Source organism: Hemiscyllium ocellatum, chromosome 5, assembly GCF_020745735.1.
Source record: "Hemiscyllium ocellatum isolate sHemOce1 chromosome 5, sHemOce1.pat.X.cur, whole genome shotgun sequence".
Classification (NCBI taxonomy): Eukaryota; Metazoa; Chordata; class Chondrichthyes; order Orectolobiformes; family Hemiscylliidae; genus Hemiscyllium; species Hemiscyllium ocellatum.
The window spans coordinates 137,677,118-137,702,081 of NC_083405.1; the positions used below are offsets into that span (position 1 = coordinate 137,677,118).

General features: G+C 42.7%; 2 protein-coding genes across 4 annotated transcripts in view; one reads left to right on the forward strand and one right to left on the reverse strand.

Annotated features, from left to right (window-relative positions):
- The window catches only part of bop1 (BOP1 ribosomal biogenesis factor), a 164,773-nt gene extending 158,901 nt beyond the window's left edge, over nt 1-5,872 (reverse strand). The window contains exon 1 of the mRNA XM_060825243.1: nt 5,750-5,872. Coding sequence (XP_060681226.1) covers nt 5,750-5,842 — 93 coding nt within the window. The 5' untranslated portion in view covers nt 5,843-5,872. The remainder of the gene's footprint in view (nt 1-5,749) is intronic.
- Nucleotides 5,873-6,147: 275 nt separating this feature from the next.
- Nucleotides 6,148-24,964, forward strand: part of hsf1 (heat shock transcription factor 1) — a 112,577-nt gene continuing 93,760 nt past the window's right edge. For all 3 annotated transcript variants that reach the window (XM_060825245.1, XM_060825247.1, XM_060825246.1), the window contains exon 1: nt 6,148-6,532. In XM_060825245.1, coding sequence (XP_060681228.1) covers nt 6,437-6,532 — 96 coding nt within the window. In that variant the 5' untranslated portion in view covers nt 6,148-6,436. The remainder of the gene's footprint in view (nt 6,533-24,964) is intronic.

A 24,964-nucleotide genomic window follows, 5' to 3' on the forward strand; every position in this document is an offset into this window, starting at 1 on the left:
AGGAGTATGAACATGGGAAATATGAAGGTGTTCAGTTTGGAAGGAAGAACAAAAGAACAGATCACTTAAATGGAGAAAAACTGCAGAAAGCTGAAACGCAGCAGGACTTGTGCACGAAATATAGAAAGCTAGCACACAGTTGATTAGATTAGATTACTTACAGTGTGGAAGCAGGCCTTTCGGCTCAACAAGTCCACACCGACCCGCCGAAGCGCAACCCACCCTTACCCCTACATTTACCCCTTTACCTAACACTACGGGCAATTTAGCATGGCCAATTCACCTGGCCTGCACATCTTTGGACTGTGGGAGGAAACCGGAGCACCCGGAGGAAACCCACGCAGACACTGGGAGAATGTGCAAACTCCACACAGTCAGTCGCCTGAGTCGGGAATTGAACCCGGGTCTCTGGCGCTGTGAGGCAGCAGTGCTAACCACTGTGCCTCCGTGCCGCCCTCAATGCCACCGTGCCGCCCGTTACCGTTACAGCAGGTAATCAGTAAAGCTAATGGTTTGTTGTTATTTCAAAGATATTGGAGTATAAGAGAAGGCAACTCTCCACCATCTTCTCAAGGGACGGTCAGTAAATGCTGGCTGGCCAGCAATGCCCACAACCCATACAACGATACAAAAATAAAATATCTGGAGACAATTCAGAGAAAGTTCACTAAGATGACTCCCAGTTTGAAGGGATTGTCTTATGAGCAAAGATTAAACAGGTTGGGACTCAACTCACTACAGTTTAGGAGAATAAGAGGTAATCTCATTGAATCATATAGGATTCTTTAGAGGGTTGACAGGGTAAATACTGAGAGAATGTTCCCCTCATGGCAGAGTCTAACATCAGAGGACATAATCTCAGAATAAAGGAGCACCAATTTAAGTCTGAGATGAGGAGAGATTTCTTTTCTCAGAGGGTTGAAGGTCATCAGAACTTCTTGCCAATGAGAGTCATGGGAGGAGGGCCCTTGTTTATATTCATGGCCACGATAGATTTTTGAACAGTAGGGGAAATCAAGGGTTACGGGGAAGAGCAGGACAATGGATGCAAGGAATGTTGGATCAGCTATGATCTTAATGAAAAATGTAGCAGATTCAAAAGGGCCAAATGGCCTAATTCTGTTTCTATTTCTCATTCTATAATGGAGTAGTGGAACAAGAGCAACAATACAAATCTTCTCTCTCAGGCAAAAATATTAGCACGCGAAACATCCACAGGATGGTTAAGTTGAGGGGAGCTTGTACTAACATACATAACCTTTCTATGCACCACATTTATTGTGCTTAATGCACATCCCTGTAATTATCCTTTGGTAACACAGATCATGGGGGAAGGAAGGTCAGGATTGTTTCCTGCAACATCTAATGATCATATCTGATGGTAATGCTGGACAATCCCAGCATAAATCTTGGCTTGACAGACCTTAATTTTATTTCTGCTATTTGTTTACTGCAGCAGTCATTCTGTGAACATATTCACAAGATGCAACCAATGTATTTGTAACAAAAGAACAACAAAGTTTATTATACACAAAAAAAGGAAAAAACACCAACTATTAAGTGCAATCCAAAACTTTATCATAAACCTTGAAATAACAGTTCAAACTTTTTGCCATCTACAATAACCTTACTCAAACTCCAGAGAGAGTGCTCACTGTTTCCACTTTAAAGTTCCATGTTTACAGGGAAGTATATATGGATATTATACTCCACAAGGTAACTGTTTGTCTACACTCTTAGTGAGAGCTTTATGTCAGTGAGACACACTCCATCAAAATAAAAACAAAACTGCTTCCTGCGTACAAAGAATTTCACACAAATTCACTCTGGGTGAAGAAATTTCTCATTTCAGTCTGAGAAATCTTTTGGACCAGCATTTGATGGCCCTTCAACCCACCACGTCTATGCCATCCAACAAATAGCGAACTACACTAAACCCATTTACCTGCATTTGGGCCATAGTTTACTTGCCCTGGCATTTTACATCTAATCCAGATGCTTCTTAAATATTGCATAAGCTCTTGCTTCCACCGCCCTCTCAGGCTGTACATTGCATATTTGTACCACCTGCTGAATGCAAGAATTTTCTTTCCGATCTCCTTTAAACCATTTGTGCTTCACATCAAACTTTGCCTTCTGGTCTTAAACACATCTGCCGTAGGGAAAAGATTCTCATTATCTACCCTAACTACACCTCAAATTTTGTACACTTCAGTCAAATCACCCAACATCTTACTCTGATTCAAAAAAAAAGGTCTATCCAGTCTCACCTCATAACTGAGGCTTAACATCTCGGGTAACATCCTGGTGAATCTGTTCTGCACTCTCACCACTACAAACCAATCGTTCCAATAACATGGTGACCAGAACTAAACACAGCATTCCATCTGTGGCCTAACCAATGTTCATATGTTGTAAAAAAATTTCCTTGCTCATATATTCTACGCCCCAGCTAAAGAAGGCAAACATTTTGTCTGCTTTCTTCACCTCCCTGTTTACCTATATTGACACCTTCAGAGGCTATGGACTTGTACACTAAAGTCCCTTATAGTTCTTCATTACTACCTTGGCAATCTGCCATTCATTGCATATAGCCTTACCGTATTAGACATCCCAAAATCCATCACCTAATATTTATCAGGTTTAAATTCCATCTGCCATTGCACTGCCCAACTTACAAGCAAAGGCCATTCTCCTATTAACACCACTCATTTTTGTGTCATCTTCAAAACTTTTTAATGATAATTTCTACGCTCACATCCAAGATGTGGAGGTGCCGGTGTTGGAGAGGGGTGGACACAGTCATAACTCACACAACACCACGTTATAATCCAACAGGTTTATTAGAGATCACAAGCTTTAGGAGTGCTGCTCCTTCTTCAGATGGCATGGTGGCTCAATGGCTAGCACTGTTGCCTCACAGCACCAGTGACCCAGGTTCAATTCCTCAGGCGACTGTGTGTGTGGAGTCTGCACATTCTCGTGTCTGCATGGGTTTCCTCCCACAAAGAGGTGCAGGTTAGGTTGAACTGCCCATAGTGTTCAGGGATGTGTAGGTTAGGTGCATTAGTCAGGGGGAATGTAAAGGAATAGGATAGGGGAATGAGCATGGGTAGGTTAGTCTTTGGTGAATCGGTGTGGACTTGTTGGGTCAAATGGCCTGTTTCGACACTAAGGTTTCAAAAACAAAAATAACCTGGTATTGTGTGACTTCTGACTTTATTCACATCCAAGTCAGCAAGGGTCCCAACACCCTGGGGAATACCACTGGTTACAGGCTTCTAATCACGAAAACAACACTCCACCATCACCTCCTACTTGTAAGCCAATTCTGAATCCAATTTGCTAACTTGCCTTGAATTGCATGGCTGTAACCTTTTGGACCAGCCTTCCATGTGGGACCATGTGTCTTAAACATGCACCCCATAATCCTTAAACTGTCAGCCCTGGTTCAAGAACCAGGCAATATTATTGATCCTTCATCTTTGAAATTCCCATCTTCCAACATTGTGAAAGCACCAGTTCAACAAATAAGAACATAAGAACTAGGAGCAGGAGGAGGCCATCTGGCCCTTCGAGCCTGCTCCACCATGGCTGATCTTTTCGTGGCCTCAGCTCCACTAACCCACACTCTCACCATCACCCTTAATTCCTCTATTGTTCAAAAATAATCTTAGCTTTAAAAACGGTTACTGAAGTAACGTCAACAACTTCGGTGGGCAGGGAATTCCATAGATTCACAACCCTCTGAGTGAAGAAGTTTGTTTCCAATTCAGTCCTAAATCTGCTGCCCCTAATTTTGAGGCCATGCCCTCTCGTCCTAGTTTCACCTGCCAATGGAAACAGCCTCTCTACGTCTATCTTATCTATTCCTGTCATAATTTTATATATTTCCAATAGATCCCACCCCCTCATTCTTCTAAATTCCAATTAATATAATCCCAGTCTACTCAGTTTCTCCTCATAAGCCAACCCCTCAACTCCAGAATCAACCCAGTGAACCTGCTCTGCACCCCCTCCAGTGTCAGTACATCCTTTATCAAATAAAAAAAACCAAGACTGTACGCAATACTCCAGGTGTGGCCTCCCCTTTAGCCAAGAAGGACAAGATTCCATTTGCCTTCCTAATTACTTGTTGTACCTGCAGACCAACCTTCTGCGATTTATGCACAAGTTCACCCCGGTCCCCCTGCAGAGCAGCATGCTGCAACTTTTTAATGTTCAAGTAGTGGTCCTTTTTACTGCTACTCCTACCAAAATGGATGACTTGACACTTATTAACATTGTATTCCACCTGGGCAAAAGTGAGGACTGGAGATGCTGGAAATCAGAGTCTAGATTAGAGTGGTGCTGGAAATACCAATCATCGGGACCTAAAGAAGGGCTTTTGCCCGAAACGTCGATTTTCCTACTGCTTGGATGCTGCCTGACCTGATGGGCTTTTTCAGCACCACTCTAATTTAGACTCTTGTATTCCACCTGGCAGACCTTTGCCCAAAGTATCTATGCCCCCTGCAATGTTTCACATTCCTCTGCACAATTTGCTCTGCCATTCATCTTAATGTAATCTACATGTGGTCCCTAAATCATCTATGTAAATTGTGAATAATTGCTGACCCCTGAGGCATTCCACTAGTTACTGATTGCTAGCCAGAATAGCACTCATTTATCTGCACTCTTTGCTTCCTGTTAGTTACCCAATCCAATATCCATGCTAATACTTTGCCCATAATACCAAGTATCTATCTTCTGTAGCAGCCTCTTGTATGGCATGTTGTCAAAGGCATTTTGGAAAATCTAGGTACATGACACCTACTGGGTCCCCATCGTCCACTGTGCTCGTAATGTCTTCATAGAATTCTAGAAGATTAGTTAAGCTTGACCTGCTCTTCGTGAACGCATGCTGTATCTACCCAACAGGACAATTCCTATCTAGATTCCTTGCTATTTCTTCCTTGATAATAGGCTCAAGCATTGTCCCCACTCCAAAAGTTAGCCTAACTGATCTAAAATTCCCCATCTTTTGTCTACCACCCTTTTTAAATAGTGGCATCACATTTTCTGTTTTCAAATCTGCTTGAACTGCTCCAAAGTCCAGTGAATTTTGGAATATTATCACAAGTGCACTTGCTACTTCTCCCACCATCGCCTCTGCTATTCCATACGACAAATCATTACCACCTTCAAAGAACATCTTGAGACAAATGCCAGCCTTTCTTAGAAGTCAAGAACAAATTAAAATAACTAGGGCTGGGAACATAACATCTGGTGCAACTGAAAGTGCTATAGCATTTCAAACCCCGATTGAGAAAAAAAAACCACATGGAAGATTAAAATTGGTACCAGGAATATCAAGATAGAAAAATGACATTAAGCCACTGAAGACTACAGCAAGAAACCACATGTTTCATACATTCACGGGAAGCGATTTGACAATCACCGTCAGAGATCAGACAGAACTCGCAAAACCCTTTGATCATGATCACATTAAGAAGCATCGTCTCCCTGTGGTATCTGGCCTGCAGTAGCAAAAGAACGAATAGGTTTCCATTATATTCCAACTACAAGATGGTGTGAGAGAGCGATTTGAAAACTGAAGAACAACTATGGTCCATCCAGACCCACGTTGGAAGCTTCGAGAACAGCATTTCCGCCCGCTCTCGTTACCTCTCTTCAAATGGAGGCTGTTGACTCATCCAAGATTCAAGTTAAAACACCCACGGAGAAAAAAAAACATATTAAAACAGACCTGGTCCTTTTCATCGAGATGTGGAAACGGCCTCTTATTCCCTGCAGTTTGACTGCTCATTTCCCCGGTCGCCGACATGCTCTCAGCCGCCATCTTACTGTAGGAGCCGCCGAGAGGAAAAGGTCAGAGGTTAAGATGAACGGGACGACGGCAGTGTTCCAATTGATGGAAGGGGGGGTGGCGGTCGGTAAAGGATACGGTGATTGGTCCGTTTGCCTCAAGGTCAAAGGTTACACTGCTTTTTTTCTTGCTTTTTAACAAAACGGCTTTCACCAGCTTTGGCAGACAAACAAATGGGTTTGTTATCGATGTCGCGATGTGATAAAAATTAGATTTTTCAAACGGTGAGGTAAATGAAGGTGGTGGTGGTGGTTGGATTGGGGGGAGGGGCACGGAGAGACTGCGTGAGGAAGATGGCGGCGGTTACCGTGGAGTGTACAGCTGCGGGATAAAGTGTCGCTCCGGAGATCGCTTTGTGTTCAGTAAATTCCTTCTACTCTGCGTCTTCTCTGTCTCTCCTTTTCCCTCTGTGTCGAGCTACTGAAGACGCTTTTACCTTGCGGTCTTATCCTGGGCCTTTGAATACTGAGGCCAGCCTGCGGCTTGCCTTCCCTTGCCCCAGTTTCTCCTTTGGCTCCTGGGCTTGAGATCCTCCACCTGCCCTATCGGCCCCGGCCGTGTCTCCGGATGGACGCGCACGGCAGCAACGTGCCCGCCTTCCTCACCAAACTGTGGACTTTAATCGAGGATCCCGATACCAACGACCTGATCTGCTGGAGTGCGGTAAGTAAATCGGAGGCCCAGAGAGCCTTGATCAAGGCCTCAAAATAAGAAAACACGCGCAGAAGGGGGCGTGTGCTTTAAATAAACATAGTCCCTTAAGTAATTTGCGAAAAGGATAAAATGCTAGCGTATCGGATCACTTATTTAAAATATTTTATTACGCGACACGAGTCGCTTTATTAAGTCCATCTGTGATTTAATGTAATACTTAAAAACGCTAGATAATCATGATTTGTCAAAGTGGCAATTTTGTGGGCAAGTTTGTCTGTGCTTGCGTTATTTAAAAGAAGAGTTGATTTATTTAAGCCATATCTCATGCCTTAAATATTATTTACCACACTTCATTGTGTGTAAATCCACTACTATGTGGTACTGGCCTCTTCATTTTGCACAGGTAATATGATGAATGGTGTAGTCCACTTCTCTTTCTTTCTTTTCCCTACTTCAAGTGAGAATAGACATGCATATAATCCAAGGTTAAAATCAAATACAGTATATTGCAGTGATATACAATTCTAAGATGATAGTAGTTTGCACGGCTGCCTCAGCGCCAGGGACCCAGGTTCAATTCCAGCATTGAGTGATGATGAATTTTTAAATATTCATTCGTGGGATAAGGGCATCACTGGCTAGGCAACATTTATTGCCCAGAGAACATTAAATCAGTACTTTTCATCAGTATTCACTCAGGAACAGGACACTGTTGCTGATGTGAATATGGAATCACAAATAATTAGAATGGATGCCCTGGAAATATGCAGGGAAGAGGTTTTGGGAATATTGGAAAGGATGAATATAGATAAGTCTCCTGGGCCTGATGGCATTTACCCCAGAATTCTATGGGAAGCTAGGGAGGAGATAGCAGAGCCATTGGCCTGGATTTTTATGTCGTCATTGTCTACGGGAATAGTACCAGAGGACTGGAGGATAGCGAATGTGGTCCCATTGTTCAAGAAAGGGAGTAGGGATAGCCCTAGTAACTATAGGCCAGTGAGTCTGACTTCAGTGGTGGGCAAAGTCTTAGAGAGAATGGTAAGGGATAAGATTTATGAACATCTGGGTAGGAATAACGTGATCAGGGATAGCCAGCATGGTTTTGTGAAGGGCAGGTCGTGCCTCACAAACCTTATTGAGTTCTTTGAGAAGGTGACTAAGGAAGTGGATGAGGGTAAAGCAGTAGATGTTGTGTATATGGATTTTAGTAAGGCGTTCGATAAGGTTCCCCATGGTAGGCTAATGCTAAAACTTCGGAGGTATGGCATTGAGGATACATTAGAGGTTTGGATTAGGAATTGGCTGGCTGGAAGGAGACAGAGGGTAGTAGTTGATGGATTATGTTCATCTTGGAGCGCAGTTACTAGCGGTGTACCACAAGGATCTGTTTTGGGACCATTGCTTTTTGTTATCTTTATAAATGATCTAGAGGAAGGACTTGAAAGCTGGGTAAGCAAGTTTGCGGATGACACAAAAGTCGGTGGAGTTGTGGATAGTGAGGAAGGAAGTGGTAGGTTACAGCGGGATATAGATAAGTTGCAGAGCTGGGCGGAAATGTGGCAAATGGAATTCAATGTAGCTAAGTGCGAAGTCGTTCACTTTGGTAGGAATAACAAGATGATGGATTACTGGGCTAATGGTAGGCTACTTGGTAGTGTGGATGAGCAGAGGGATCTTGGTGTCTATGTACACAGATCTCTGAAAGTTGCCACCCAGGTAAATAGTGCTGTGAGGAAGGCATATGGTGTACTGGGCTTTATTGGCAGAGGAATTGAGTTCCGGAGTCCTGAGGTCATGTTGCAGTTGTATAGGACTCTGGTGAGGCCTCATCTGGAGTATTGTGTGCAGTTTTGGTCGCCATACTATAGGAAGGATGTGGAAGCTTTAGAACGAGTGCAGAGGAGGTTTACCAGGATGTTGCCTGGAATGGTAGGAAAATCTTATGAGGAAAGGCTGAGGCACTTGGGGCTGTTCTCATTGGAGAAGAGAAGGTTTAGGGGAGATCTGAGAAGTGTATAAGATGATTAGGGGTTTAGATAGGGTAGATACTAAGAATCTTTTACCGCTAATGGAGTCAGGTGTTACATGGGGACATAGCTTTAAATTAAGGGGTGGTAGGTATAGGACAGATGTTAGGGGTAGATTCTTCACACAGCGGGTTGTGAGTTCATGGAATGCCCTGCCCGTATCAGTGGTGAACTCTCCTTTATGGTCATTTAAGCGGGCATTGGATAGGCATTTGGAAGTTATTGGGCTAGTATAGGTTAGGTAGGATTCGGTCGGCGCAACATCGAGGGCCGAAGGGCCTGTACTGCGCTGTATCCTTCTATGTTCTAACAGTTCAGAGTCAACCACATTGCTGTGAGTCTGTTGGCCAGACCAGGTAAGGATGGCCATTTCCTTCCCTGAAGGTCATTAGATTCTTAATTCCAGATAATTGTTGAATTCATATTTCACTGTATGCCGTAGCAGGAATCGAACCTTGGTCCCCAGAATGTTAACTGGGTCTCTGATTTAACAGTTCAGTAATTATACCACTAGGTCATTGCCTCCCTTATATCTGCATTCTCCCCATATCTGCATGGGTTTCTACATTGGGTTTCCTCCCACAGTCCAAAGATATGCAGGTCCAGTGGATTGGCCGTGCTAACAATTACCCAGTAGTGTCCAAGATTGGGTTAAGTGGGCTAAAACTCTATGGTTTCAAAAAAAACTCCATGGTTATGGTTTTTGATGGGATGCTGTTCAGAAAGTTAGTGGAGACTCGCTGAGCCAAATGGCTTCTTTCTGTCCTTCAGGGATTCTATGATTCTCAGGCAACAGTGTACTTTAAAAGATCTGTTTACACTTGGAGCAGTTGATATATTTGTCATACCAGAGGGGGGGGTTAGGTGAATGGGTGTGGGGATGGAGTGATAGGTCAGAGGGGAGGGTGGAGTGGATAGGTGGGAAGTGGCAGGTAGGATAGGTCATGAGGACAGTGCTGAGCTGGAACGTTGGAACTGGGGTGAGGTAGGGGAAGGGCACTCTACTCTTTAGAAGGTACAAGTCAGGAGTGTCATGGAATGCTCTCCTGAATGGATGCAGCTCCAGCACAAAAACTTGATATCATACAGGGCAAAGTAGCCTGCTTGATTGACACAAATCCACAAATACCTATTCCCTCCACCACCGCTCACTAACAGCAGTGTGTATGGTCCACCAGATGCAGTGCAGCAGCTCAAGCCTCCTTCCAAACCCATGATCACCACCACTTCGAAAGTCGAGGGCAGCAGATGAACAAGAAATTGCCAGTTCCCTTCCCAAACATACCATCATGTCTTGGAACTATATTGCTGTTCCTTTACTGTCACTGAGTCAAAAGTCTGGAACCCCTTCCCTAACAGCATTGTCAATGTACCTGTTCTTCAAGGGCTTCATTCAGTCAAGAAAGCAACACACTACCTCCTTCCGAGGGGTCATTGACGAAGGATTATAAATGTAGGCTTTGCCAGCAACTCACCTGTGAATCAAGAAAGAGAAAAAAGCAATTATGCGGGTTGACTTTCTGCCTGAATTGATTCAATGTTTCCTAGTTAGGTTATTGGCATCAAAGCAGGGTGTTTGCATTTTATAATATTTCCAGGAAACCGGTTAACCTAATGTGGTGTACTATTACTGCTCTGTGTCAAAGGAAGTCGATAAGCCGTCTAACCTGATATTTTTTAAAATATAGTTTGTATATGTGTACTCTGTGATTTAATCGACCCTACTAAAAATAATATTCAAGAATAATGTTCACTTGCATTAGTAAGGTAGACATTTATCAGGATATCTGGCTATTGATATAGGAGGCTCCCAAGCACTGAGGATGTCACCTAGAAAGGGGATGAAACGTTTGCAACAAAAACTCCCAGCTCGGTGAACAGTACCACAACAACGAGCACCCGAGCTATAAATCTTCTCACAAACTTTGACCAACTCATCCATGCTAACCAGATATCCTAAATAAATCTATTCCCATTTGCCAGCATTTGGCAGATGTTCCTCTAAACCCTCATTCAAATGTCCAACCAGATGCCTTTAAATGTTGGAATTGTACCAGCCTCCTCCACCACCTCAGGTAGCTCATTCCATTCATGAGCCACCCTCTGTGTGAAATAGTTACCCCTTAGGTCCCTTTTAAATCTCACCTTAAACAGATGCCCTCTTCTTGAACTTCCCCAACCTGGGGATATTTACTCTCTCCTTACTGTTCATGACCTTATAAACCACTATTGGGTCACTCCTCCGCCTCTGATGCTCCAGAGAAAATAGCCCGAGCCTATTCAAACTCTCCCTATAGCTCAAATCCTCCAATCCTGGCAACATACTTGTAAACCTTTTCTGAACCCTTTCAAATTTCACAACCTCCTTCCAATAGCAGGGAGACCAGAAGTGCGCACAATATTCCAAAAGTGGCCTAACCAATGTCCTGTATGGCTGCAACTAGACCTTCCAAGTTCTTGTAACAATGCATTGACCAGTAAAGGCAAGCATACCAAATGCCGCCTTCACTATCGTATCTATCTGTGTCTCCACTTTGAAGGAACTATGAATCTGCGCTCCAAGATCTTTGTTCAACAGCACTTTCTAGGGCATTACCATTAACTGAACAAGTCCTGTCCTGATTTTGCCTTCCCAAGATGGAGTACTTTACTTTTTTTAAATTAAACTCGATCTGCCATTCATTAGCCCATCTGATCAAGATCCTCTTTACTATCCAATACTGCAATTTTGGTGTCATCGACAAACTTAGTAAGTGTACCTCCTTTGTTCACATCGAAATGATTTTTATAAATTACGGAAAGCAGTGGACTCAGCACCGATCCTTGTGGCACACTGCTGGTGAGACCTCTGGTCTGAAAAGCAACTCTCCACCACCACCCTCTGTCTTCTGTCTTTGAGCCAGTTCTGTATCCAAACTGACTCTATATTTTCTGATGTTGGCACTATTACAAATCACACCCATCAATTCAGTCGGAATTTTGCAAACAAAAAAAAGGAGTTGGTGCCTACTGGAACTTTCAAAATAAATCAATCAAGGTTATGTGTTTGGCCCAGGCTTCAAGAATTGGGCGGCATGGTGGCATAGTGATGAGCACTGCTGCTTCACAGCACCAGAGACCCGGGTTCAGTTTCTGCCTCAAGCAACTGTCTGTGTGGAGTTTGCACGTTCTCCCCGTGTCTGCGTTTCCTCTGGGTGCTCCGGTTTCCTCCCACAGTCCAAAGATGTGCAGGTTAGGTGAATTGGCCATGCTAAATTGACTGTCGTGTTAGGTGAAGGGGTAAATGCAGGGGAATGGGTCTGGGTGGGTTGCTCTTCGGAGGGTCAGTGTGGACTTGTTAGGCCAAAGGGTCTGTTTCCACACTGTAAGTAATCTAATTATAGTTGACATGAAAGCAGGTTTCTCTCTCAATCAATCTGACTAACTGCAGTGGTGAAATGGGACACTAAGGCCTCACAGCAGCTGAAATTACTTCAGAATTATAGGAAAACCAGATGAAGCTCGTTATGGATGCAAGTCCTTACATACTTTGTTCTGTTAACAGCACAATTAAGAGTTCAAGAAAACCAGTGCAAAGAACTCGATAAAAATATGGCAGGGCTCTGGAGAGAGAAGGAAGAAATGTCGATGAGTAGAAAACCTGGGTCAGAGGTTTTCTTGGGACACTATGCTTGGGCTGATGTTTTTGACCACAATCACATTGCAGTGAAAGTGAGCACCCTGCATTTCTTGACACTGCCTCCTTTGATTCTATAAATACTGTAGTTTAATAAGCATGTACAAACAGAAATTGCTCAAGAAACTCTGAAAGCAATTTATTTTTATTAATCCATGGGATGGGGTGAGGCCAGCATTTATCACCCGTTCCTAATTGCCAAGAGGCCATTTAAGAGTCAGCCATATGTAGGCCAGGCCAGGTAAGGATGGCAGATTTACCTCTATTGAACATAGAACATAACGCAGTACAGGCCCTTCGGCCCTCAGTTGCTCCAACCTGTGTAACCAACCTGAAGCCCATCTAACCTATTCCATTCCATTATCATCCATATGTTTATGCAATAACCAATTAAATGCCCTTAAATGTGGTGAGTCTACTACTGTTGCAGGCAGGGCGTTCCATGCCCCTACTACTCTAAGTAAAGCAACTACTTCTGACATCTGTCCTATATCTATCACATTTAAAGCTATGTCCACTCAGGCTAGCCATCATCATCGAGGAAAAAGGTTCTCACTGTCCGCCCCATCTAATCCTCTGATCATATTGTACGCTCTATTAAGTCATCTTTCAAACTTCTTCTCTCTAACGAAAACAGCTTCAAGTCCCTCAGCCCAGGACCTTTCATCAAACTTCATTTGCCATCTCTCAGCCCAGCTCTGCAGCTTAGCTATGTCACTCTGTAACCTGCAACATCCTTCTGCACTGTCTACAGCTCCGCTGACCTTAGTATCATCTGGAAATTTACTAACCCATTCTTCCACGCCCTCGTCCAGGTCATTTATAAAAGTGACAAACAACAGTGGCCCCAAAGCAGACCCTTACAGTACCCCACTAGTAACTGAACCAGGATGAAGATTTCCCATCAACCACTGCCCTCTGTCTTCTTACAACAAGCCAACTTCTGACCCATACCACTAAATCATCCTCAATCTCATGCCTCTGTATTTTCTGCAGTGGCTTATCCTGGAGAACCTTATTAAATGCTTTGTTGAAATCCATATACACCACACCAACTGCTTTATCCTCATTCACCTGTTTTCCTAAAGGACATTTTAGTGAACTGGATGGGTTTTTTTTTCTGAAAATTGGCAATGGATTCATGGTTGTCATTAACACTTAATTCCAAATTTTGTTTTTAATTGAATTAAAGTTCCACCATTTACCATGGCAGGATTTGAACCCAGGTCTATAGAACATTACTTGGGTCTCTGGATTAACAGTCCAGCAATAGTACTACTAGTCCCTCGCCTACCCTAACATATAGAACAGATTGTGTATAATGGATACATTGTAAATAGATTAATCACTTTAAAATATAGTCTGCTGCAGAAACTTATGTTGCTTTTATTTGCAATGCACACATGTAAGAAAAATTGATTTCAGTTCTGGGTGTAGCTTTGCTCACTGAGCTGGAAGGTTCATTTCGAGACATTCCGTCACCCTTACTAGGTAACATCGTCTATGGACCTTTAGGCGAAGCAATGCTGATAATTCCTGGTTTCTATTTATGTATTTGGTTTTCTTTAGGTTGGTGATGTCATTTCCTGTGGTGATCTTTCCTGTTTTATCTCTCTCTCTCTCAAGAGATATACTTGGGGTCTGACTCGACGTGTTTGTTGATATAGTTCCAGTTAGAAAGCCATGCTTCGAGGGATTCTCGTGTGTATCTCTGCTTGTCCTAGAATGGATGTGTTTTCCCAGTCAAAGTGGTGTCCTTCTCTATCTATATGTAAGGATACTCGTGAGACAGGGTCATGTCATTTTGTGGCTGGTTGATGTTCATGTACCCTGGTGGTTAGTTTTCTGCACAAAATACCTTGCAAGAACTGTAACAAACACTACATTGGAAAAACAGGCAGAAAGCTATCATTTCTAGAAGCATGGCATTCCAACCGGAACTCTATAAACAAACACATCGAGTTAGACCTCCTCTACCACCCCCTGAGAGAGAGTGAAAAAGAACAGGAAATGACATCACCATAGGAAATGTCATCACCAATCCAAAGAAACGCAAACATATAAATAGAAACCAGAAATTATAAGCAGTGATTCACCCAGAGGCCCACTGAAGACGTTGCCTAGTAGGGTGACGAATCGTCTGGAAATTATCCTTCCAGCTCAGTGAGCAAACCTACATCCTGAATCTGAGCTGCAAATCTTCTCAAAACTCGCTAAGATTGATTTCGGTAGCTTGATGCTTCAACGAACAACCCGGTCTCTGTAGCTATTAATCCCTAAGGGGTTATGAAATATGAATAAGGAGGTGAAGTAGGTCATTGACAAAGATCGTGGTTGAGCTGATTTGTAACTTCTCATCTGCATCCCCCACCACCACCACCCCATAACCTTGCAGGGCCTAGCTCAACAAGACCTCTGCTGTAAAATATTGGGTCTCTTGCCACACAATGGCAATATCTTGCCTCTCGACTGGAGGTCCTGTGGTCAAGTTCCACCTGCTGCATTGAATAGGTTGATGAGAAAATATCTCAAACTGTTCATAAACTCTGCTCCCACCACTTTTTCAGGGAGAGAATTCCAAAAGCTCATTACTTTCCCAAAACTTCAACTTGTCTCTGTTTTGCATGGATGAATCCTGACTTTTACACAGAAAAATCATCTATAAAGACGATCACGCACGCCATCCTCAAATCCACGGACTCCATCTAAACCCCTCGTTGCCATGGAATGGTACCCAACATCATTAAATACCCATCCCATTCCGGTTCTCTTCCAACCTGTTCCATTAGGTAGAAGGTACAGAAGCTTAAAGACACATACCAACATTTTCAGGAACAGTTTCTTCCCTGCTGTTATTAGACTGCTGAATGCACCTCTCTAATTTTCAAATCTATTGTTGATCTTGCTTTTGTGCACCTCCTGTGCAGCTTTAACCTTATATGTCTCACTCTGTCTAAGCCCCATATGATCTATATGTCCTTGAATGTTGTTATTTGTCTGTACTGCACACAAACGAAACATTTCACTATACGTAGATACATAGAAGCCTGTAAAGAACTAGATAATGAAGTCAGTGTGACTAAGGGGCAGGATTGGCAGGGAGCAGTGGATGAACGCAGAGGGACTGGTGGCCTGAGGTGCATTTGTTTTAATCCAAGAAGTGTTGTGCTTAAGGCAGATGAATTTAGGGCTTGGATTAGTACCTGGGTGTATGGTGTTATTGCTATTACTGAGACTTGTTTGAGGGAAGGGCATGATTGGCAACTAAATATCCCAGGATATGGATATTTCAGGCAGGATAGAGAGGAGATAAACCCGGTTGGAGGAGTTGCATTATTGATCAGAGAGGATATCATAGCTGCGCTAAAGGAGGGCTCTGTGGAGGCCTCGAGCAATGAGGCAATATGGACAGAACTCCGAAATAGGAAGGGTGCGGTAACAATGTTGGCACCATATGACAGGCCTTCCAACAATGATCGTGAAATAGAGGTACAAATATATGTAAACAGGTTATGTAAAGATGTCAGAGCAACAGGGTGGTGCTGAAAGAAGATATTAATTTTCCCTACATTGACTGTGATTCAATTAGTGTTAAAGGTCAAGATGGAGCAGAATTTGTAAGGAGCATCCAGGAGGGTTTCTGAGAGCAGTATGTAATAGTGCAACTCAAGAAGGAGGCATACTGGACCTGGTGTTGGGGAATGTGCTTGGCCAAGTGGTTGATGTTTCAGTCGGGGATTACTTTGGGAATAGGGATCACAATTCTGTAAGTTTTAGAATACTCATTGACAAATGAGTGGACGGCACGGTGACACAGTGGTTAGCACTGCTGCCTCACAGCGCCAGAGACCCGGGTTCAATTCCCGACTCAGGCGACTGACTGTGTGGAGTTTGCACGTTCTCCCCGTGTCTGCGTGGGTTTCCTCCGGGTGCTCCGGTTTCCTCCCACAGTCCAAAGATGTGCGGGTCAGGTGAATTGGCCATGCTAAATTGCCCGTAGAGTTAGGTAAGGGGTAAATGTAGGGGTATGGGTGGGTTTCGCTTCGGCGGGTCGGTGTGGACTTGTTGAGCCGAAGGGCCTGTTTCCACACTGTAAGTCTAATCTAAAAAAAAGACAAGAGTGGGCCTAAAGGAAGAGTACTAAATTGGGGGATGGCCAACTATTCCAAAATTTAGCAAAAGATGGGGAATGTAGATTGGGAGCAGCTGTTAGAAGGTAAATTCACACTTAATATGTGGGAAACTTTTAAAGAGAAGTTGATTAGCGTGCTGGAGATACATGTTCCTGTGAAAATGAGGGATAAAAATGGCAAGATTAGGGAACCATGGATGACAGATGAAATTGTGAGGTGAAGAAAAAGGAAGCATATGTAATGTCTAGGCAACTGAAGACAGACGAAACTTTGGAAGAATATCAAGAATGAAAGACCAATCCGAAACGAGGAATTAAGGGGTGATGAAATACCTAGCAAACAAAGTTAAGGAAAATCCCAAAGCCTTGTATTCATATAAAAGGTGCAAGAGGGTAACGGGAAAAAGGGTTGGCCTACTCGAGGACAAAGAAGGAAAGTTTTTTGCATGGAGTCAGAGAAAATGGGTGAGATTCTTAATGCGTGTTTACTGAGGAGAGGGATCTGACGGATGTTGAGGTTAGGTATAGATGCTTGATTACTCTAGGTGAAGTTAGCATAAGGAGCAAGGAGGTGTTCAGTATTCCAAAAGGCATTAACGTGGACAAGACCCCAGGTCCACATGGGATCTATCATAGAGAGGAAATAGCTGGGGCCTTAACAAATATCTTTGCAACATCCTTGAACACTGATGAGGTCCCAGGGCACTGGAAAGTTGCCAATGTTGTCCCCTTGTTTTAAAAAGGTAGCAGGGATCATTCAGGTTATTATAGACCAGTGAGCCTAACGTCAGTAGTCGGGAAGCTGCTGGAGAAGATCCTGAGGGATAGGATCTCTTCCCATTGGAAGAAAATGGGCTTCTAAGTGATAGGTAGCATGGTTTTGTGCAGGGAAGGTTATGTCTTACCAACTTTATAGATTTCTTTGAGGAAGTGACCAAGTTGATTAATATGGGAAGGGCTGTGGATGTCATATACATGGACTTCAGTAAGACGTTTGATAAGGTACCACATGGTAGGTTGATGGAGAAAGTGAAGTCGCATGGGATCCAGGCTATACTAGCTAGATGGATAAAGAACTAGCTGGGCAACAGGAAACTGAGTAGTAGTGGAAGGGAGTTTCTCAAAATGGAGAACTGTGGCCAGTGGTATTAGATTAGATTAGATTAGACTTACAGTGTGGAAACAGGCCCTTCGGCCCAACAAGTCCACACCAACCCGCCAAAGCGAAACCCACCCATACCCCTACATTTACCCCTTACCTAACACTACGGGCAATTTAGCATGGCCAATTCACCTGACCCGCACATCTTTGGACTGTGGGAGGAAACCGGAGCACCCGGAGAAAACCCACGCAGACACGGGGAGAACGTGCAAACTCCACACAGTCAGTCGCCTGAGTCAGGAATTGAACCCGGGTCTCAGGCGCTGTGAGGCAGCAGTGCTAACCACTGTGCCACCGTGCCGCCCAACAGGGATCTGACAGGGATCCATGCTGGGACCAGTGTTTGTGATATACTTAGACACCACTTGGACTGGGGCAACACACACATCCTAGGACAAGTGAAACAAGGACATGCACAAGAATTCCTAGAGACCTGGCGTTCCAACCAGAACTCAAGTTATTTAGACCCCACCTAACTTCTCTTGGGGAAAAAAAAACAGAAATGACATCATCCAACTTAAGAAACCAAGGCCTATAAATCGAGAGGTGGGACATAGCACCAGCACATCACCAGAGACTCTCACTGATGATGTTGCCTAGTCATGGTCAAATCTTCCAGCTCGGCAAGCTAACTTGCATACTTACCATCAACATGAGCTACTAATCGTCTTAAAAATTCGCTAATACATAAATGATCTGGAGGAAAGTTTAAGTGGTCTGATTAGCAAGTTGATAGATGACACCAGGATTTGTGGAGTAGCAGACAGTGAAGGGGACTGTCAGAGAATGCAGGAGAATTGGGCAGAGAAATGGCAGATGGAGTTCAATCCATGCAAATCCGAGGTGATGTTTATTGGAAGATCAAATTCAGGAGCGAACTATGCAGTACAGAACAACCTCTATTGTCCAAACAAAACATGCGGGGTGTATTTTGATTGGATAACTGTTTTTACAGGACCTTGATATCTTGTTCAAATAATCCAAAATTCAAATAATTGATGTTTGGATAACTGAGTTCAAAGTGAGAGGGGAAAAGTTTTTTTATAGGAGGTACACGTGGAAAGCTCTTCACACAGTGTGTTGAGTGCCTGGAACATGTTGCTAGCAGAGGTGGTAGAGGTGGGCACGATAGCATCATTTAAGATAGATACGTGAATGGGCAGGAAGCAGAGTGATACAGGCCCTTAGAAAATAGACGGCAGGTTTAGATAGAGGATATGGATCTGCACAGGTTTGGAGGGCCGAAGGACCTGTTCCTCTGCTGTAATTTTCTTTGTGTGACAACAATAAATTAAATACAATTAAAAGATTCCTTAATTCTAGATTCTTCCCTAAAAGCAAGCATTCTCTCTATATCTACCCTCTCAAAATCCTCTGGATCCTGTATGTTTCAATTAAGTTGTCTCTTTGTGTTCGAAGTTCCAGTGAAAACAAGCCTAACCGGCCCAATCTTTCCTCCTGAGCCAACACATTCATTTTAAGTTTTGCTGAGGGGTGACCTTTCTAGATGTCTATAAAATCATACGGGATACAGATAGGTTAAATAAACAAAGTTTTTTCCCCTGCGGTGAGGGAGGCCAGAATTAGAGGGCATAGGTTGAGAGGGTAAAGATATAAGAGACCTGAGGGGCAACTTTTTCACGCAGGTGGTGGTACGTGTATGGAATGTAAAAAGTGAGGTCTGCAGATGCTGGAGATCGGAGCTGAAAATGTGTTGCTGGTTAAAGCGCAGCAGGTCAGGCAGCATCCAAGGAACAGGAAATTCGACGTTTCCTGATGAAGGGCTTATGTCCGAAACGTCGAATTTCCTGTTCCTTGGATGCTGCCTGACCTGCTGCGCTTTAACCAGCAACACATTTTCAGCCCCGTGTATGGAATGAACTGCCAGAGGAAATGGTGGAGGCTGGTACAATTGCAATATTTAAAAGCCATCTGGATGGGTATATGAATAAGGAAGGGTATGGACCAGGTGCTGGCAGATGGGACTAGATTGAGTTGGGATATCTGGTTGGAACGGACGAGTTGGACTGAAGGGTCTGTTTCTGTGCTGTACATTGCTGACTCTTTGGTCTGATAAACATTATCTGAACTGCTCCCAAAATATTTAAATCCTTCCTTCAAAGGATGACCAACATTGTGCACGGTGCTCCAGATGTGGTCTTGCCTACGCCCTGTATAAGTAAAGCATTATCTCCCGAGATTTGTATTCAACTCGCCTGCAATGAACAATGATATTCTGTCCTAATTTTTTGTGTTACCAGCATACCAACCTCTTGTGAGTCTCACAGCCCAGATCCCTCTGCATTTTCAGATCTGCAGTCTGTTCCGCGATCAGTCAGTAAACACTAGCAGTTGGTGTGGTCCTGTAAGATTTCACACTTTATTCAATCTCAGCCGGGCGCAGGTTGTCCAGTAACAGAGGTTAAACACTTGTTCCTCACAGAAACTGCTCATATGGCTTAAGACAAAGATATTTTATACTTTTTTTTTGCAAGAAGTACAGTCTGTAATCACAGAGCATGTTCAAACAATTGCCGATCAATTTTAATGAAATGACTTTATTGACAGCAATTTAGCCCAAAGATATTTCCTGGGAACCAACCTTGTTTTCCAGCATCCCAAGTACTCCTATCACACGAATCTAGATTCTAAACCTGCACTTGCAGGGTCAGTTAAGATGGCTAGTAATGTCTTATCTAATCTAGTTTATTTCTATACTGTAAAGGAAGCATTGTCTGCTAATCTTTGTCGAGGCAGACTATGATTAGTTCAGCTTTTAGCAGGGTTAAAAACTATTTTATCCAGCTTTAAGCAGAATTGTCAATTTGCAGCCTAGAAACCATTTTGTCATCTTATTTGCATTAAGAAACCATTTTATTGCTGTCTTTTAGCAAGAGCATGTATTAAGTGGTTGTTCCTGACAACAACTAGTTACTTCAGCCTGTATTCAGATCCTCGTCAGTAGCCATCCTCTTGCACACCGTTTGTTACATCTTGCCAACCTGAAAAATACCCACTTACACTTACTCTCTTCCTGTTTTTACTGGTTTCAGCCAGCTAATTTTGTATCCGTACCTGTATGGTGATCTCCCACCACCATGAGTATTTATGTTCTGCAATCTTTGCTGAGCCATTTTATCAAATGACTTCTGGAAATCCAAGTACAGTACATTCCTACTTTCCACCACACGTTACGTCTTCAAAGAACTCCAAGATTTTCATCAAACATGATTTCTGTGACACAAAACCTATTGAGTCTAACTCCGTATCTGAACTTAGATAAGTGTCCGACTATAACTTGGTTATTAATAGTTTTTAGCAATTTCCCAATGACAAATTGGCCTGTTGCTTTCTGTGTCCTTCCCTTTTTTGAGTCACCGTGACATTTGCTTTCTGCAAATCTAATGGAATTAACCCCAGATCAGGGGAGGTTTGCAAAATTAGCGATTGTCATTCACATTTCATCTCCTGTCTTAAGCAGGCCCATGGATACAGTATTGATGCAAAATCAGCTTTGCTGAGGTAGGTGCTTTCCTGGAGTTTAGCTTTGAATTTACTTCTAAAAGTTGCTCAGACATTGCAAAAGCTAGTCTTCCTTTAACCACTTAATAGTTTGTGAAAGTGTATGCAACTTGTCAGATTTGGGACCAGTTTTGTTACAAAAATAAATATCTGAAACTAAATCCCACCTGTTTAAAGTGAGAAATGATTGTACTTTGTCCTGGAAACTTAACTTTTCACTTGGACAGTTGATGAGTCGAGACAACTGACCAACTCCACATTGATAACTAGTATGGAATTGTCATTTATTATCACATTAATTTTTTTTATTAAAATAAAACGTGTTTAATTCTGATGTTCAAAATCATGAGGTGGGATCACTGTGAATCCCGAATAAATTTCCAGCTTGATTTTGAGTTTAAAATCCAAACTTCCTTTGGATGCAAAATGTTGAGAAGGCCTGGTGCAGGCATTGGGCTAAGGATGTCTGCCAATTAATTTTGAAACATCTGACTTTTTCTTATTATGTATTCACGGGCTGTGACCACTACTGACATTTATTGTCCACCCCTAATTGTCCTGGAACTGTGTGGTGTGCTTTAATTATTTCAGAGTGCAGTTCTGAGTCAACCTCATTGTTTGGGTCTGGAATCACCCATAAGCCAGACCAGGTAAGGATAACAGATGTCCTCTAAATGGATGAGATTTGTGAATATTTGAATAATTTCATGATCATTACAAATTAAACTACATTTTATGTTTAATTCATTAATTAAATTCCTCTTAGCTACTCTGATTTATGTGATGAACTGGAGCATTAGTTTGGGTTGCTGGATTACTCATCCAGTTAAATTACCACAATGTTACTCTCCCAATTGTACTGTACAACAAATTGTAACCTACATACAGTCATAGAGATGTTCAGTATGGAAACATACCCTTCCATCCAACTTGCCCATCTCGACCAGATATCCTAAATTAATTTAGTCTCATTTTTCAGCATTTAGCCCATATTCCTCTTAACCCTTCCTATTCATATAACCATCCAGATGCCTTTTAAATGTTGTAATTATCCCAGCCTCCACCACTTCCTCTGGCAGCTCATTCCATCATACACCACCCTTTGCATGAAAAAGTTGCCCTTTCTGTCCCTTTCAAATCTTTCTCCTCTCACCCTAAACCTATGTTCTCTAATTCTGGACTCCCCCCCCCCCCCCCCCCCCCCCCCCAACCCAGGGAAAAGATGTTGTCTATTTATGCTGTCCATACCTTCATGATTTCATAAACCTCTATAAGGTCACCCCTCAGCCTCTGGCACTCATGGATAATAGCCCCAGCCTATTCAGCCTTGCCTTATAGTTCCACCCCTGGCAACATCCTTGTAAGTTTTTTCTGAACCCTTTCAAGTTTCACACTATCCTTCCTCCAGCAGGGAGACCAGAATTGCACACAATATTCCAAAGTGGCCTAACCAATATCCTGTACAGCTGTAACATGACCTCCATGCTCTGACCAATAAAGGAAAGCATATTAAATGCTGCCTTCACTATCCTAACTACCTGTAACTCTACTTTAAAGAACTATGAACTTCACTCCAAGATTTCTTTGTTCCGCAGCACTCCCCAGGACATTACTATGAGGTGAAAAAGTCTTGCCCTGATTTCTCTTTCCAAGATGCAGCACCTCATATTTATCTACATTAAACTCCACCTGCCACTTCTTGGCCCATTGGCCTATCTGATCAAGATCCCATTGTACACTGGGATAACCATCTTCGCTGTCCACTACACCTCCAATGTTGCTGTAATCTGCACACTTATTAACTGTATTCCCTATGTTCACGTCCAAATCATTTATATAAATGATGAAAAGCAGAGGACCCAGTATTGATCCGTGGGGCATACCACTGGTCACAGGCCTCCAGTCTGAAAAGCAACCCTCCACTAACATCCTGTGTCTTCCTACCTTGGAGCCAATTCTGTATCCAAATGGCTAGTTCTCTCTGTATTCCTTGCTAATCAGTTTATCATGAGGAACCTTGTCAAAAACCTGACTGAAGTCCATATGGATCATGTCCTCCAACAACTGCTGATTTCAAGCTCACCAGTCTATATTGCCCTGGCTTTTGCTTACTGCCTTTCTTAAATGGTGGCACCACTTTCGCCAACCTCCAATCTTCTGTCGCCCCACCTGTGACTATTGATGATCCAAATATCTTAGCAAGAGGCCTAACAATCACTTGGTTGGTTTCTCATAGAGTTCTTGAGCCACCTGATCAGGTACTGGGGATTTATTCACCTTTGTGTGTTTTAAGACATCCAGTACCAATACCTTTGTAATATGGATACCATCTCTTTCCCAAGTTCTATACGTCCGTGTCCTTCTCCACAGTAAACATTGATGAAAATACTCGTTTCGTATCTCTATCCTTGCAGTTCCACACGTAGACTTTCTTGCTGATCTTTGAGGGCTCCATTTTCTCTCTCTAGTTACCCTTTTGTCCTTAATGTATTTAGAAAATCCCTTTGGATTCTCCTTAAACCTATTTGCCAGAGTTATCTCATGTCGCCTTTTTGCCCTCCTAATTTCTCTGTTAAGTATACACCTATTGCCTTTGTACTCTTCTAAGGATTCATCGCATTTCTGTATTCAAGTTCTATCAAAATAATGTGTGGCTGCAGCACTTCCTCGAGGTTGTGTGGATACTGCAACTCAAAAGTGTGAGACGAGTATTGAGTTCAGTCGCTACACGCCAATCATGTGAATTTTATTGGTATTATACCCCTTAAGGTATACCCCTTGAATGTGATCAAATACATGGAGATGAATTTGATTATTCTGCCTGAAATTTCTAGATGGCAGAGTATTTAAAAAATTTGAAAGCAATTCCTTTACCACATCCAGTGTGCCATCAACATATTTATTGATGCAGCTGTTCTAGCCAAATATGCCCACCAGTGGTGCCACCGCTCCCAAAAAGATGCTGACAATGGATCTGAGGTGCCATTGAAGGTTTCATGTGGCACAGATATTGTCACATAAGCCTAATGGTGCATGTTATTTTGATCAGCTACCGTAAACTGCTTTCTCAGGACTTCACTTTGCAGCTTGAACTAAAAGGTGCACTTAGGTAAGGTAGGAGTAAGGCTGGGCCTTCATGATCATGATGTCTCCTGGTCATCAGATTGGCTCCTTGCAGCAAGGAAACATGGTAGGGATTTAAAAAATAATGTTGAGCTTTCTCTGGCAGCTTATGCTGTACCAGCTGGAATTCACTGCTCACTGAAGTTTCCAATGCACACATTTCCTTGTATTCAGTGAAGCAGCTGCAGATTCCTGAAGTTTGGCCAGAGACTTAGTGGAATCATGAATCCGTTATCCTTTCAAATCGAAAGCTGACTTGGAATAAACAAGTGAGCTAGAAATACAAAATCGAGTTATGACAACTGACACAAATTATTTGCATAGCTATTTTTGGTCTGATTATTGCTGGGGTGAATCACAGTTGCCAGTCAGATTGCCAGCATTCATGGGATGCGATTGGAGCAATAGTTCAAAACTGATTCGAATAATATTTCTAGTCACTGGGATATTCAGTGCTTTTTCACATCAACTGTTTAAGATATTTTAATCCTTATTTTGCATTTCACCAAAGTCGATGACTAGAATTCGTGTTGCATGAGGAATGTTATAGTTTAACGATTTGGTGTCTGTTCTTATTGGGATACTTCCATAAAAGCTGAAGTAATGTATTCTGCCTATAAGCAGCAACGTTTTTCTTTGCCAAGTAACTTCTAACAAATTCATGACCCTTAATACCAATTTTAATGGAAATGAATGTGTCTGAATTGTCAATACCAAATTAATCAATTGTCTGCTGAAGTTAGTTAATCTCTACTAGAAATGCTTCCTGTAGATGTTGGAAGACTGAATTAAAAAC